The following is a 17,595-nucleotide window of genomic DNA, read 5'->3' as shown; positions in this document are numbered from 1 at the left end:
CAAGGAGAAGACACGTTTCGTCAGTTAAAACATAAGCACCAACGTGGAAGAGGCTGACACACAGGTGGGTAAGGCCTTGGAGCATTTTCTGATGCCAGAAGCCTCCCGTAGGACTCTCTAGGTGGGAAAGGGAAAGCAGAGACCTCCCCGTGCAGGGCTGCTGGGGACAGGCCTTCTCACAGTGACAAGCCTCCACTCGCACATCTCAAGTGACGGGAGGTCCACATCCACATAAGCCCTTTAGTCCTCAGTTTCTCCTTTAATTAGAAAAGTCTTTCTTCATCTTGATCCAAAATCTGCCTCCCAAACCTTCTAGCCATCAATCCCAGTTCTAAAGCTCTAGAAAAATTATGACATACACTTAAAAACTTGTGAACATTGAGCACCCATCCCATCAGAGAACAGAAACGTGAGGACCCTGAACCTTGGGGCCAGGCATTCCTGGGGGGCCCAGGGTCAGGCAGAGGAGCTTCTGTTCCACCCTGCGGGCACTATTTCTATATCACCCATGGAGAAGGGCGGCCTTGTCTGTCTAAGGCCAGAAGTCACTGTAGACGGGCATAGGAGCCAGTTTAGAGTAATGTTCAAAAGCTTTATTTTGTTTTTGTTTTTCTAAGTCCCTCCACCATTTGTTAGCTCCTCAGAAGATTAAATGTAAGTGAAATGTTTTTACAGCAACTATCCTGACACTGAAGACTTTTGAAGGATGTTCATTCTGGTCAAGTTGTCTACACTTAGTTTATGAAATATTGGGGTGGCCGGTTGGCTCAGTTGCTTAGAACGTGGTGCTAATAAAATACTTTCTCACACATTAATTTATCTGATCCTCTCACAGCCGGTGAAGGAGACAGCGTAGGGTCTCTGTCACTCTCCTGGGGCCACAGATGTGGGACTGAGATCCAGAAACACTAAATGACCAACCCAAGGACATGGTACTAGCAGGTGGCTAAGCCAAAGCAACTGCTTTGGTCTCCTCTATTGAAAAGGATCCTGGTGTCCTCACACAGGTGACACCCTCATGAGTGGCCCTTACAATAATGATTGATTGTTCCTATTATCCTACATGATCTACGATGAGTGGACAACGAAACAGGTGCTTCCTCTGGTCCCAGTTCCATCTGTGTGGCAGCCCCCAGTGTGCACCCTTTGCAAGGGGAGCCCCTGTGTGGGGAGATTGCTTTGGCCGTGGCCACCTTCCTTCATGGGATTTCATCTCACTATCTAATAGCTAAGCCTGCAACTTTCCTCTCCCCATCCCAGGGACCCAGCCAAGAAAACCTCCCTGAATTCTCAAACTCTTCCAAAACAATATCTTTTATGAGAATTTCCAAAAGAGAGAAGCAGGAAAAAAATTATTTCTACTTTTCTCTACATTGCCTTAATTGATTTGCTTACTCCTTTTACCTATATCATGCTAGACATTGGACATAAACATAGACCAAAAAAAAAAAAAAAACCCAAAAAACCTGCCTTCAGTGAGCTGACAGTCGGGTGGGAAAGTCAGACCATAGATCAGATAAACAAAGAACTAAAGTACGTACAGTGCTGGATGCTGAGAGGAGCAAATGGGTGTTGTGACCAGTGGTAATGGTAGAGGAAGGTAATGGGAGACTTAGCATTCCCAGGAGAGTAAATGACGTGCAGAAGGGCTGGAGGGGCAGGAGGGGCCTCAAGTGCCCTCCTTCTCTTCTTTTACCTCCTGAGAATCTGTGGTCCACACCCCATCCCCTCCTGCTCAAACACTTCAGCATCCTTGGTATTTTAAGTCACACATTTAACTGCCTTTTCTGTTCCTCTAACCATTCCGGTCCCTATTCCACAGCCTAGAGTGAAAACTACCATCCTCTCCCACTTGCCTAGTTTCTTAGGAGCTTTTGCCTGCTCTTTGGAAGAACTTGTTCCCCAAACAAGACCCAATAGTGCAGGGATTTGTAAGTTTCGTTTTTCTTCCTGAAGACATGCTTCTTGGAACTGTGGTTGAAACTGCAACGCAGGCTTTAATCAGAGTGATGAGTATCTGAATTACACAGATCACTCTGGCCTCTGCATGGAGAAGGGACAGGCACGGAAATGAGGAGTGACCAGTAAGGAGACACTCGCGGGCATGGCAGCAGTGGACGTGAGGCAAAGAGAATGGGTGTGCAACCTGCCTCGGAGGCAGAGTCACACATTTAACAGTAGAAAGACCTGCTGACATGGCCTGCTGGGGCTGGGGAAAGGAACATGGGCAGCCACCGGCAACGGTGATGTCAGCTCCTCAGGCGAGGAAACAGGATGACAGGCACAGGTTATGACATCGTATTTTTAAGATACCTAGAAAGAATCCAAGAGGCCATGTCAACCAGGCAGTTCAATATACAGGCTTGGAGCTCAAAGAGGAGATCAGTGTTCAGACACAAACCTGTGACTCATGCTGGTAGGCAGCTGGCATGCACTAACGCAGCCCTGCTGGCTGTACATCCACTCTCCACTGTTTGGCAGTGCCCACGCCATTTCCAGGTGTTTCTGTGAAGGTATTGGAGGGGGTGAGTCTCTTTCTCTCATTCTTTCTGTTACCTTTTCCCTCTGGCTTTCTGCTGTATCACCCCCCCCAACCCAAACTCATTTGCCTCAGTCATTCCTTCCTTTCCTCCTCACTATTCCTCTACCTCTCTGTCACTCTCTTTTACTCTTGTTCTTTCGTGATATCCATGTTAAGCCTGCATTTTCTCTTTCCTGTCTACTGACTTTGCTTAAGTTCTTGCATCCAGCCCTCTCACCCTCATCTGTCTCACACCTCTTCTCTCTCCCCTCTTTTTTCCACCCATATCTGGGTTTGTTTCTTTCTCCGTAGCTGTTTCTCTCCTTTCCTCCTTTAAAAACACCTCTTTCAACTTGCTTGAATGTGTAAATCAACTACATTTCAGTTTCCTAATTCTCGTTTTAAAAAGCAAGTGAGTTGAATGTTTATAGTTCCTCCAAGGAAAAAGGTTAACACAATTCATCCTGCCTTGGGGATTTTCCCAAGGTCCATGGCTACTGATTAAATCAGGAGGAGCCCTTGACTGGCCCCACTGGGTGTTCATTTGATTATTGCTGGTGCATATTATCCCAATCTGTTGTCCTGTGCACTTTCCCTTAGGTCACGTCATGTGTCCCCTTTTCACCTCCTTTGGAAGTTCACAGATTGCATGTCAGACCAGATCCAAAGCATTTCACAGGGCTGCTCAGATTAAACCCTAAGAACCCAACAGAGAACAAAGTTCATGATTGTCTTGTTCCTAAGTTACTAATACAATTGCTGGTTGACTTCCTTGTACTAAAGTGTCCTCTGGGTTCTGTAACTGCACACATAAATAGCCATCTTCTGTCTTTTAATTTTTTGAAGTAAAAACTAAGTTTCCATTCACTGGATGTATATGGAATGAATGTTTGTGGTGTGCAAGACACTGCTTGTTCTAGCACAAAGATTCATAGACCATGGTCTTGACCTTGGGGTGCACTGACTCTGTGAAGGATCCTGTAATAGGGATATAGACAGAATTCAAGGGAGCACAGTGAAGGATGGAATGCCCTGTGCTGCCTGGGAGACCAGACAGCTTCGCAGAGAGGTGACATTTCAGTTGAATCTTCACAACACACTGAATCTCTATAGCTTATGGGCCCCACATAGCTCTCTGACCTCAGCCTCCTCTTTTCCTTCTCATCTACCACATTCCTGAGACACTGGCCTTCTCTCTGTTCTCTGAACACGCCACGCTGGCTCCCCTTCTCGGGGTCTGGCATTTGCCTCTCTTCCTGTTGGGATTTTTCTTCTCCCATGTCTTCCATCATTTAACCCTGTGCTCAAGGCCACCCACCCCTCAAAGCAGCTATCCCCAACCTCCCCACCTTGTCTAGCCAGTCACTCTCTACCACATCTCACAATATTTTCCTCTTAGCACATGTCAGTGCCTGAAATGATCTTACGCAGTTGTTTATTGCTTGTCTACCGCCTCTAGAATTAAACTTCACGAGGACAGTGACTTTCTCTTGTTCAATAACATATCCCCAAGTACCTAGGACACATAGAAGGTACTCAATAAATACTCATTGACGGACCACTGACCGCTCCAGCCCAGTCTGGAGAGAACCCTATAGTTCTATAGCCCCATCCTGTGTCTTCCACTGCGTGCTCACCATAGGCCATGTCCAACCAACCCAGGTCTCTTCTCAGTTTGTTTGTATCAAATTAATGTTTCTGATTATAAAGAACGTTTTTCTTTTCATCTGGCAATCCAGCCAGGATCTGTATTTGGAAACACTCTACAACCAGTTTCTCCATGTACCTGAAGGTTGCAAACTAGTAGCTATTTTACAACTTCTCATAATTCAAACTGGCACCTTCGATTGGCCTGAACTATGAAGTATTTCTACCACGCCATATCAAAATAGCCAGATCCTGCTTACCCAGTAACACATTGCTCCCTTTGAGCCCCGCACTCCACAGGATTCTGTCGGTGCCCATCCCGGACCACCCTGCTGTGGCCAGCTGGAGCCAGCAGGGTGCTCTCACCGTTTGCATCCTCAGCCTCTCTCTCCCTTCAGTCTTCCCTTGGTGATCACACCCACTGCCTCAATTTCAAATCTTATCTCTCTGAAATGATGTCTTCTATCTAAACATCTATAGGTTCAAATTCTTTCCCAACTCTAGATACAATTTGCAAACTTCTACCGTTATTCTACCACGAAGCCTTATCACTGTCTTAAAAACAAACATGGCTGCACCTTCTCCTTTCCCTGCCCTAACAGCTCCTGTCCCAATTATCATCACTATTTCTGTAGATTGATTCACTTGTCAGCTACTTCATCCGAAAACATCTTTAACTTCTCCCTCCCCTCTCCCTCCTTCTCTGTCCCTCTCTTTCTTCCGCTTCCCATTCCATGCATCCAGTGCGTTTCCAAGTGATGAAGATTCAGTCTTTACTATGCATCGCACAAGTGTAGTCACCTATGCATCTCTGTGACCCTGAAGTGTGCCCTCAGCAGTCTGTCCTGGGACTGATGAGCCCACAGTGACATCTTTCTGCTCTGGCCTCTCCCTGTTGTCATTAATTCTCCACACACAGTTTCATGTTCCTAAATTAATCATACCTCTCCAGCACTCAGAAACCTCCAGTGACTCTGTCACATCTTTCTTGTGTTACCTGTATTTTGCCTTCATTTTTAGTTGTTGGTGAGTTTTTTTGTTTCTCAACTTTCCCTCCTGAAGGGCAGTGACTATACCTTCTTTTTTAAAATTCTTTATAGAATATAGAATAATGCCTAAAACATAGCATATGATCACCCCGCATATTAAGGCTGAATTCATATTTTATTGAAAATACTTGCATAATCCATCACAGGGTATATGCCAAGGAAACTGATCATATCGCTTTTTCCTCTACACTCTGGGTTCTGACGTGGCTAATGAATTGGAATTGTCACCAAGCACCTATTTAGAGGAATCACTCTGAGCTGTGCTGGTAGATGCTGGCTCCACAATCTTCACCAAGAAGCCACAGGGGTCTAAGGACTTCTGGAACACTGTCAACACCCCAGCACCCCAACCTGTGTAGCTTTCCATTCTTTCCAATTAAACAAATAAATAAGTAAATAAAGGTAGAAGAATCTCAAGTTAAATTTAGAATACCATCCTTAAAAAACAAAAAGGCAGAGGAGCTTTTTCTTCTAGTTTCAATTCAGTGATCTAGTCAGTGTACTTATGTTAGAAAATAAGCAGAGAGACTCATTAAAGTTCTAATTAAGGAAGTTAAGAGACCCTGAAGGGGCTCATGAAAATGAGTGTGACAAATGAGGCTTTCCCTTCTGTAATATCTCTATGCCCTAGGCAAGCTTTGTGGAACGGTTTTATTGATGTGTCTTATCTGTCTTATCTGTAAATGAAGCAGACTCTTGTTTATGGCCACCTAGAAAATAGCGGCTGTTATTTTTTTGCCCTCCTACCCCTAAAGCAAAATTATGAAAAGAACATGCAGTAGTCACCATTTGTTTTATTAATGTTCTTCGTCATAATTCTCCTAAATAATACATGCATCTAATTATTCCATTGTACAAGTTTCCCATCTGATGTACTGATAATTGCTTTTACCCAGCCTCTTTCCCCCTCTCATTCTTTAGTTCTTCAGTTTCTGGAAGTGCCCGGCCTGCGGTCGGTCCATTGCATTTGGCAAATGAAGCATTAGTCTGCATGGTAGTAGTGTGGGGCTGGGCTGCTTGATTTTATGGGGCCAGTTTATTCATTTCAGGACACACCAATGAAGGTATGTGTTCCCGGGTGGATTTCCAATGACAGAAACGTGGGCAGCCAGCCGTCTCAGTGAGTGACCATTGCTCACATCTTCAGTCACTGTTTCTTGGAAGGTCATGCTGAGTAACTCAGTTAAGCTACTTTGCTTAAGAAGCCAGATAGAAATTGAAGAAAAAAAGGTGGGAATTAGGAGAGGGAGTCCTGGGGCCTTGTAAGGAAGTGCTCGCAGGCCACCCTGGGTTGTAATTTTTGAATCACATCTGTGGATGGTTGCCTTTCATCTCAGGAACCCATTTCTCCTGTCCCATATCAAAAATGGCAAAATCCTTGTTGACGTAGGAACATCCAAACCTATAGGAAAATTTTATTAGAGTTTGTTTAAGCCAAACTGAAGACATGCCCAGAAGCACGCTCTCAATGAACGGAGAAAATGCCCCAGAGAATGACAGTTTTGCAGAGCTTTACATGCATTTGAAATCAAAATGGGGACCCTGAGGAAGGTTACATGAAATCCATTGGTGGTAGATTAAGGAGGCAGAGGAAAAAGCAGGGTGGGGAAATCTCTATGACTGGATAAAAAGTAAGGAGAAATCCATACTTCTTTTACATTGGTGGGTGCAGGAGAGTTTGATGTTTACAGTAAATAGGGATGGCAACAAGATCATGTGTTCCTTGAGGGGTCTGGGAAAGAGGATTACTCCTCGTTTCAAAGCTCTGTTAACCTAGATGCACAGGAACAACTGGACAGGGCTGGCTTAAAGCAAAGATTAACGTTTTACTAAGGAGTTATTAGCTTGGGGTGTGAATAGTGCCAGGTGGGTACTAGACTGCCCAGTGAGGAATTTGTGATCAGATCGCCCTGTGAGGTTACTTGCTGTCACCGAGCTTGTCAGGCTTCTCATGTGACCCCCTGAGCTTGTCACATTTACCACATAGCCCATCTTTTGTTCATGTACTTAAATGCTTCTTGACCTTTTGTATGCAGTCTCACACTTTTCTGACATTCTTGCTTTTCTTTTGACAGTGCAATGGGATTTGAGTCTCAGCAGTGGAGAGTAAGTCATTTCAGACTTCATAGATACAGAGAACAGTTTGATGGTTGCCAGGTTGGGGTGGGGGGTTCAGGGGTGGGTGAAAAAGAGGAAGGGATTAAGAAGCACAAATTGTTACAAAGCAATCATGGGGATATAAAGTATAATATAGGGAATATAGTCAATAATATGGTAATAACTCTGTATGGTGTCAGATAGGTACTAGATTTATTGGGGTGATAGATGGGAGGGGAGTTGGGGGCAAGGTGCAAAATGTGAAGGAATTAAGACATATAAATTGGTAGTTATAAAATAGTCATGGGGATGTAAAGTAAAGCACGGGGAATATAGTCAATGATATGGTAATAACTATGTATAGTGCCAGGTGGGTACTAGACTAGTCAGAGGGATCATTTCTTAAATTATATATATATATGTCTAACCACTATGCTGTACACCTGAAATTAATATAAAATAATATTGAATATCAACTGTAATTGAAAAAGTAAAGGGGGGGAAGATGAAGAGGAATGAAAAAACAAAACAACCCTCCAGAAATCAGACAGATGGTGATCAAACTATCAGCTTTATCACTGATAGAGCCAGAATGGAAAATAAAGTTTAGATGTGTGGTCAAAATTAGGCCTCCTACTATTTTGCCCAGAATTGAACTTGCCCAAGACAAAGTCATATCTGCAGGCTGCTCCTGTGAATGCCCCAAAGACCATGCACAACAGGGGTCCCATAAGAATAGAGTGGAGCTGAACAGTTCCTATCGCTTGGGGTGTCTTAGCCATTGTAAGGTGGTAGCTCAATGCATTACTCACATGTGTGGTGATTCTGGTGTAAACAAACCTACTGCACTGCCAGTTGTATAAAAGTGTAGCACATACAATTATGTATAGTACATACTACCTGATAGTGATAATAAATAACTATATTACTTGTTTATGTATTGATTATACTATACTTTTTATCATTATTTTAATGTATTCTTTCTACATATAAAAAAAATGTTTGCTGTAAAACGGACTGCCACGTTCTACTGGCAGCAGCCTCATACATCTCCTGTTTACCTCATCTCATAATTGCATCCTTTTCTCTTGTGCTTGATTTAATCTCATGTTGTTTTGTACGGTAACGTGCTGTACAGGCTCGTAGCCTATGAGCAGCAGGTTACACCATACAGCCTGGGTGTGCAGTAGGCTGTACCATCTAGGTTTGTGTCAGGGCCTCTGTGACGTTCGCACAATGACAAAACCACCTAACAATACATTTCTTAGAATGTCTCCCCGTCGTGAAGCAGCACATGACTTTGTTTAATTATCACACCATATTATGAGTATTATTGTTACCCCCACTTGACAGAAAGGTTAAGGAACTTGTTAGTTACAGGCACAGAAGGTCAAGAAACTTGCCCAAAGTCACACTGAAGAAGGGAGCAGAACTAGAATTGGAGGCTGAGTCCATGTCTGTCCACTAAGGCAGATAGATAGACTCCCTGGAAGGCCAGTAATTACATTCATGGCTGCAGATCAGAGGAGTCTCCTTTCACCCTTCTGAGATGTTTCTAGAGCTACACGGACAGGGAGGAGATGAGAACCAATGGGGTTAAGCATATAGGTGCAACATTTCTTTTTAAAAGGCTAGTTATCTCGGCCCTGGCTGTTCCCACTGTCATGGGATAAGTAAAGTGGGAGCCATACTTCTGATGAGGGCATCACAGAGGAGGAGAAATCTAGTGAGCTCTTCCTGCTGTGAAGTACAAGGAATGAATCAGGAGGAACAGAATAGACAGGGGTCAACACATTTCTCTGGGTCCTTTTTTTTCTGAAAATTTTCAAGGCCTTTCTGTACTTCAGGGTCTCTCTGAAAGCCAGCTTGGAAGCTGAATTAGTTTTATGAATTATAATCTACAAAGGAAAACCCACTGAGTTATATCCACGTGCCCCTTCTTCCCACTGTTAGATGACTTGGCTGCAAAGAAAAGTAACACAAGATTTACACATTTGGTATTTTCTTATAGCAAAGATTTTCTCTACCTCTCCGGTTTCCTTATTATTTCATCTTTGCATGAATAAGAAGCTGAATGGTAATAGTTACATTACTGTTAATATCCTGGTGCTTAAGTAGGGCCAGGTGTTTATTTTATAGACCTGAAAGGTAGATATAATCACTCAGGTCTGGCCGAATATTTTGTCAAAGGAAAGTAGATCCTTGGAGCGGTTTGGAAAGGATATCAGATAACAGTGAACTGAACTGGTGCTGGGATGATCTCAGCTTCCTCACTACTCATTAAGAAGAGAAGGCAGAAAGTGGGCATGACAGGTGGTGGCATTTTAGAATCACTTTCAACTCTTCTAAACTAGCAGGATAAAATTAAAGTACTCTGAAAAATAACTGAAATGTGTTTCCAATTTGTTTTATCCCATTGCTCTCTCAGCCCCATTCCTTTAAGATTCCATCAACATTTTCCAAAGTCAGATGCCAACCAAATAGTAGTCCTTTGGAAAGCTTTCAGATGGTTATAAAAGATGAAGCATGGATGGATGGATGGATGGATGGATGGATGGATGGATGGATGGATGGATGGATGGAAGGGAGGAAGGGAAAAAAAAATACCCCTCATTCATCCTACACATGAACCTTGTGTGGGTTCATTTTATCAATAAGTCACAGCCTTATTGGGCAAAGGAACCCAGGACTTGAAATCACAGGACATTATTCTGTGATTTTGTGAAGTCACTTTCCCTTTTCCGTCCTCAGTTTCCTTAATTTGAAATAAGGTTGAACTAGCTGTTCCCCAAAGTTCACACATTCTCCTCTCTCTTCAATTAGTCATGTTCCTTCGGCAAGCATTATTATTCTCACTTGGTAACAAAGAAACGAAGACATCAAGAAGCTGAGTGGTATAGACCACCCCCCGTGGGAGGGAAGGGGCCAGAGAGTACAACTCTCAGCAGCAGGCTGCCTTTGAGCAGCTAAGATTCAATTCTTTATTTTCTATTCCCAGTAACAAAGATTTCACCTTGAGGGCAGAAACAAAATCAAGTTAGAGCTCCTGGTAATTAAATTTCCTGCAGTAACTCAGAATATAAATTAGCAGCTAACTGGATGCATGGTAGTTGCTCAGAGTTGCAGTTTCTTTTGTCTTTGTCAAGAAAATTAAGGAAACGCTTGTTCACATTTCTATAAAATCATGAAAACTGGACATTTGTAAATGATAACTGAGCTGTCGTTACGCTAATTGGTATTAATCATTTTGAATTACAGCAAAGGACCCCGCTAATGGCTCTTCTCTCATCATTCTGCTTTGAAACCAAAACTACTAATATAAAGAGAAATTCCAGGGCAGCAGAAATGAGGGCACACACACAGTGGGAATTGGCCCCCACCCACAGGGCAGGGCTCTGGTATTATGAGGTGCTCCGCTTTGTAAATAATTCTTCCTCCCAAAAGTGAAATATTAAACTAGTCTTTGAGTATCATAATACCAGCTTCCCTGCTCACTGGCTGTGCACTTGGGCAAATCCCTTAATCTCTGTATTACCTCAATTTCCTTCCCTGTGAAATGGGCTGTTGTGAGTTTTATGTGAATGCAATCATGTGACGCATTTAGAACATACCTGGTACACAGCAAGCACTCAGATAAATTAGTTCCCCTGCTACTGTTATTTCCCCCTACACAGCAGGGCCACAGCATCTCCTGGATTGTGTCAAACTCAAGTTTTAAATAAAAGCATTCCCCTTAGAACAGCTTCTTGGTCGGGTACTCCAGGCTGTTGAGGTCCCAAGCCTCTCTTAGTTCCATGGGTCCATCACTGACCCTTAACACCCCTTTTGTGGAAAAGACAGCCTTTTACTAAGAATAATTATCTTCCAAAGAATCAGTAGCTGATAAATCTCCAGCTTTTTCAAGATTATTTTCTTCAGATGGTTGGACCATTCAATCGCCTGTCAATTGTGTGACTGAAATGAAAAGTCAGGGTGTCCCATCAGGACTCACAGTGGGTATGTGCCTGGCGTTTGGCTTGCGTGTGGCTGGGCTGCCCTGAGCAGCCCACCAGCAGGCAGAGGGCTGAAACCTGGCATGGAAAGGCCTGTCTTACTGGTAAGGCAAGTCAGTGACTCAGCTTATCAATCAATCAATCAATCAATCAATCAATCAATCAATCAATCAATCACTTTAGCTTTTTGTTCCTTTTACAGTCTAGACATGGAGGCTCTTCAGAAGCCCACATTACATTGGTGCTATTTTCCCCACTGCCAGCATTTTAAGAAGATTTGTTCACACACCTGTCCTGAATTTTTGCTCTGGCAAAAAATCTACAAAATGAAAGCCAGTTTCTTTTTCTTCGTCGTCAGTTGACACCAGCCGGAACCAAATATGAAAAATTAGAAACGGGCTTGAGTCATGCTAAGGTTGAGAGGAAGGTACTCAGAGGAGGTATAATTCTGTTGACATCTCTAGAGGGCCGTGGCTTCTCCCACCACCTTCAGATTCTCCCACTGTAAGGTCGACACTGAGCAGAACATGTCAGGGACTGCGGATAAAAGCTCACAGAAAACAGCTTCCACAACAGCAGGAAATGTGCTGGGATGTCCGTCAACACGCTGCCCTCTATCTGGTCACCCGAAAAGGGACCAACGTCACTCGTAATCATGGTGCCGCTAGAGAAGGATTTTTATGTTATGCTTCCAGTTTTTAAAGAATCGATTACCAGATTCCCAGATTAAAATGTGTGATGGTGTACATTCCAAGACAGGCTATACCAGAGGCAGCGACCGAACACGGAGCAACCCTGACAGGGTCCCAGGAGCAGCTCTTGGCCTTAGGTTTTCCTGCCAGGGAACCTCCTGTTCCGAACACCTAGTCCTTCCCCCTACACTGCGACTTAGGGTAGAATAACAGCATGCTGAGTGCATTAGTCTCCAGGACTGTGAAAGCATATATTCCTGCTCTTTAGGCCCCCGAGTTTGTGGTAATTTGTGATGGCAGCCCTAGGAAACTAAGACAGTATGCCTCACTGACTTTTCTCTCAGCACTGGGTCAGGTAGATACAATGTTTATCCCCATTTTACTCCAAAATTGGATAATACTTTGTGTTCCCTGATTTGACCCCCACAACCGTCCCTTAAGGTAGACCCAGGCTCCTGCCGTGTTACAAATAAGGAGACTGAAACTTATCTACTAGATCTGGTTGGTTAACCGTCCTGGACTTCACTCTACATCTTTGGTCTCCAGGTCATTTTTCGGTTTTTTTCTTCCTGAGGATGACCCCAGGCAAGGCCAGCCCCCTGGACAAGGTAACCATGCCTGGGTCTGGCAGACAAGGAAGCATTTCAGGGAGGCCCTTGTCCTGTGGAACAGCTTCTTCCGTGGGAACCAAGTGTCAGCCCCGCCCCAACTCCCACTCCAGACAAAGGACCTGGTTACAAAGCTAAACCAGGACAAAGTTGAGAAACCCTGAAATGCCACAGGCTTCCTTGGAGAAGACAACATGGCAGCACTCAACCGCTTCAGTCTGGTGCATTGTTTTTCTCTGAAACTAACCAGCAGATGCACATGGCATTGATGCTTTCAATTTTAATTTCACAGATGAAAGAACTCGGGGTCATCTTCTACAACTGCAGCTGCCTGGTCCTAGATTTGCAAAGGATATTCGCTTTATATAGCTCTTTGAAATTTAAGAGCCGAGTCCCTCAGACCTGGTCCAAGAGGCTGTATGGCGTCTATGACAATGAAAAGAAATTGCAACTTCAATTGAATGAAACCAAATCTCAAGCATTTGTGTCGGTGAGTCGTTCCCTTTCTCCTCCTCCACTCTTCTTCCAGGGGCCCTGTATTAAATTGGAATGTTCGAGTGTGATCTTATGTTGGGAAAACATGAATTCGACCGATCCGTTCTGTCCCATTCCTGGAAGCGTTCAAATCTGTCCCTCTTATGCTCATTCGTATGCTGTCCCTAATGATAATGACAATGATCAATGTTAACGATCATTCCTAATTCCTGATGCTTTGTGTTACTTGATTTGACCAGCCCAACTGTCCCTTAAGGTAGACCTAGAATTGTGACCGTGTTACAAATGAAGATATTGAAGCTTATCTGCTAGCACAAAGACCCTCAGAGGACAAGTGCCAAGAGAGCCACCAGCACCCAGGTCTTGCGACACCAGATCCTATTTTTGATGCCCTGCATCAGGGATGTTCAGACTTGTTTTTAGTAATAGAACCCTTTGATGAAACAGATCTGAGGGGACCCCAGTGTGCAAAACAGACAAAAGTGTAGCTGTTGTACTTGATTGAGGCTGGAGGGCAAGAGGCCCACCCAGGAGGGGAGGACATTTTACATGACTCCCAGGCCTCTGACTACACTGAAAACCACCACCTCCCCACCTCCCCCACTTGCCACTCCACTGCCCCACACACTACAGCTGTCCCCACAATGTTACTGGCAATGGGCAATAAAATATCTGGGTCTACAGCCCTGGTCCTCAAACTTTAAAGGACTTAAGAAACAGCTGGGGAGCCTGTTTAAAATACCGAGTTACAGTCTCCCCACCCTCACCCTGAATCAGATCCATTGGACCTTGCATCAAGCTTCTGAATAGATCTGATGCTTCGAGAAACTTCTGTAAACCACGCTTCCAATTTAACATGGCTGTTTCTGTATTGATTGTTATTAGCCCTTTTATGCCAACGACTTTTATGTCACTGAAGAGCATTTCACTGAAGAGTGAATTGTATCCTTTATGCCTATTAAAATGAAGACATACTTTCCCACCATCTTTCAGTGCCACCATAGTGGTAAATGTGAATGTCCTGGCTGATGCTCTCAAGAGCATAAATAATGCCGAAAAGAGAGGCAAACTCCAGGTTCTTATCAGGCTGTGCTCCAAGGTTATTGTCTGGTTTCTAACCGTGACGCTGAAGCACGGTTACATGGGCGAATTTGAAATCACTGATGATCACAGAGCGGGGAAAATTGTGAACCTCATGGGCAGGTTAAAGGAGTGCAGAGTGATCAGGCCCAGATTTGATGTGCAATGCAGAGATCTAGAAAAATGGCAGAAAAACCTGTTCCCATCCTGCCATTTTGGTTTCATTGCACTGACAACCTCAGCAGGCATTATGGACCTTGAAGAAGCAAGACAAAAACATGCAGGAGAGAAAATGCTGGGATTCTTTTTCTAGGGATACCATACATATGTGCAAATAAAATGCCTCAATGGAAAGAAAACAGGAAAACACAATCTGAAAATTTAGAAATGTAGCAATAGAAAGCAAAGAAGAAGTTGAAGTTGTTTGTCTTAAATGATAAGTTCACATAAATGTGAATAGCAGAAAATAGACTATGAAAGATTTTCATCAAATAGACCTGGAAAGCTTTTTTGGTATGTGTGGAGGTCAAGAATGCAGTAGCAAGTAGCACATTGTATGAGGCATTTTACTCACAAAGTTATTTCATATGTTCCATTTCATTTCTTCTCAAGACAGCACTACACAATAAGAATGTCAGATATGGTTCCCACTTTGTGGATGAGTAACAATAGGAAATTTGCCAACTAAACATGAATCCAGTTGGCAACAGGGTGACATGACACCCCACGGGCCACTTGCTCAAGAAAGAGATAAATTAACCAATTTCAGATAATTGCTGGATTTGAAATTTATGGCTTGAATCTGAGAAATAAGAGACTGTGGTTCTTGCATAAATTTGAATTCTGACCCTTAAAGGGGGTGGGGGACCCTCCTTTATTGATCCCAAAGTTAATGCTTACCACAGAGAGAAGGCTGAGGCCTTTAGCAAAATCTACTAAAATACAAGGCCTTTGTATTGCAAATTTAGGGCAAATTTACAAATTGCTTTTTATTAAACCGTTCACCACAAAATAAGTTGAATTGTGAAGACATTCCTTCAGGTATAGTCTTTTAAACTATGTAATGCCTTTACTTTTTTATTTTTATTTATTTTGTTATTGTAACTTATTATTTCTCTTTCCTGTTAATATCAAGCCAACATATGTTAATTGAGCACCATTTCTGCAGAGGTATAAAATCTAACATGTATTAAATAAAGTAAAAAGCAGCCCACTATTGGCATAACATCATTTGCCCAGAGCTCCTTGATCTCTATTGGAACGTTTATCACATTTTTGTAACCATTTGTTTATCGATCATCTCTCTCACTATTTCATAAGGCTCTGAATGTCTTCTACTGCACTCTCGTTATCATCAGAATTCCCAGCACCTCACTCAGGGCTCCCCAAAAGCTGTAATAAATGTTGGCTTGGTTTTGGTAGTAGTAGTATCAATACAAAGTTCCAGGATGGATTCTGTTTTCACTTTCCATTTTCTCCTTCCCTCAGTCCCCTGGCAACCACTAATCTACTTTCTGTCTCTAAGGATTTACCTTTTTCTAGACATTTGCTATAAGTGGAGTGATATAATATGTAGGCTTTTGTAAAAGAAGTCTCAGTTCTTTTACTTAGTGTAATGTTTTCAAAGTTCGTTTATGTTGTAGCATGAATCAGTACTTCATTACTTTTTATGGCCAAATAATATTCCATTCTATGGATATGACACATTTTGTTTATCTGTCCATCAGTTGATGGACATTTGGGTATTTCTGCCTTTTGGAAATTGTGGATAATGCTCCTATGAACATTTATGTGTAAGTTTTTATTTGATTACTTCTTTTCAATTCTTTTGGGTTTATACTCAGGAGTAGAATTGTTAAGTAATGTGGTAACTGTGTTGAACATTCTGAGACACTGACAAACTATCTTCCAAATCAGCTGCACTGTTTTACAATTCCACCAGCAGTAAATAAGAGTTTCAATTTTTCCACATCCTTGCTGATGTTTGTTCTTCTCTGTTGTATTTTAGCCCTCCTAGTGGGCATGAGATGGTACCTCATTGTGGTTTTGATTTGCATATTTTAATGTGATTATTGGTCATTTGTATCTTTTTAGATAGAGCAAGGTTTATCAAATTCTTTGTCCATTATTCAATTGGGTTACTTAGTTTTTATTATTGAGTTGTAAGAGTTCTTTATACATTCCAGATACAAGTCCTTTATCAGATACATGATTTGCAAATATTCTCCACTCTGTGGATTATTTTTTTATATTTAATTATATTTTCACATGTGTATTCTGAGGATGAAGTGTGGCCTTTTTAAAAACCAGGAATCTGTTATGAAATAAACCAGAGGTCTGCTAAACAAGTCTTTAATAAAGATGCAAAACAAGTTACATGCATAAATAAGGCACTTACTGATTTAAGAAAGAAACAGATTACCTAGAAGCCAGAGCATTCGATTGGTGAGAGAGCATCACAGAGCCAGACAAAGAGGAAGCTCTGTATTTTCCTTCTCCTCCTACTTCACTGTGGAATGAAGGAGTACACAGTGCAGAGCTCGGAAAATTAATTCAGGAGGGAGAAGAGAGAATCTTAACAGCCTTCCCTCTAAACAGTTGGAGCTAGTTAACTTCCTCCGCCAGGTCAGTAGACCATTCTTTGTGTTGTTAATGCACTTACACCTTGAGCAAACATTTTTAAGCCACCAGTGGATTCAGACACTATTTTCAAAGGTAGAGGACTCTAGAACACACAGTCAAGTACCGCCATGGCCGCAGGGGCAGGGGGACTGATACGGACAGTCATGCATTTCCTTAGTAACCGCAGGAAGCACTTGCCATGTTCTGTACGTTCAGTTAGGCTGTGGGAGCATAGAAAACAATAATGCAGGTTGGGGCATATAAAGACCTGTTCGCACGTGCATGGAAATGCCTAGAATGATGCAACTCTAACTAGGAGTACAGGTTGGGGGGGTCACACAAACTTCCAACACTTATTAATTTAAGAAGCAATTTCACATCTCCACCAATATTTATTGAGCACATGATACGTGCTAAGTGTGGCACGGCGTAAGGTACAAGAGCTATGTGACCCAGCAGCTCACATCCCTGCCAGTGAGATGAGACTGGGCTCTGAGAGTGACATGCGTTTGTTTTTGTACCATCATGGAGACCAGGAAATGAGTTAGGGAGATACGCAGAAGCCCCAGCAAACAGCACTAGTGCCCGGATGAGGGAAACAGCCAAGGAGTAAGAGGGAGGGACAACATGGGAGTTACTGTACAAGCACCAGCTGTCTTGGTGACAGATGGAGTATCTATGTATGTGTGTGCTGGGGAAAGAATGCAGGACTAGCATTGGTTTTTATTTTAGTTTTTATTGTTTTTTGAGGGGTTGCTTGTTTGTTTTTTCTTTCTTTTTTTCCTTCCTTCC

General features: G+C 42.8%; 1 protein-coding gene and 1 pseudogene across 7 annotated transcripts in view; both read left to right on the top strand.

Annotated features, from left to right (window-relative positions):
- Positions 1-17,595, top strand: part of PLD5 (phospholipase D family member 5) — a 233,198-nt gene that overhangs the window by 193,840 nt on the left and 21,763 nt on the right. For all 7 annotated transcript variants that reach the window (XM_019746839.2, XM_019746842.2, XM_019746840.2 and 4 more), the window contains one exon: positions 12,899-13,096. In XM_019746839.2, the coding sequence (XP_019602398.2) occupies positions 12,899-13,096 (198 nt within the window). The remainder of the gene's footprint in view (positions 1-12,898; positions 13,097-17,595) is intronic.
- Positions 13,958-14,494, top strand: LOC109455318 (small ribosomal subunit protein uS8; annotated as a pseudogene).

The sequence above is a fragment of the Rhinolophus sinicus genome, linkage group LG12, assembly GCF_036562045.2.
Source record: "Rhinolophus sinicus isolate RSC01 linkage group LG12, ASM3656204v1, whole genome shotgun sequence".
Lineage (NCBI taxonomy): Eukaryota > Metazoa > Chordata > Mammalia > Chiroptera > Rhinolophidae > Rhinolophus > Rhinolophus sinicus.
Note: the sequence above shows the minus strand (reverse complement) of the source record. Positions and strands in the feature narration are given on the sequence as shown.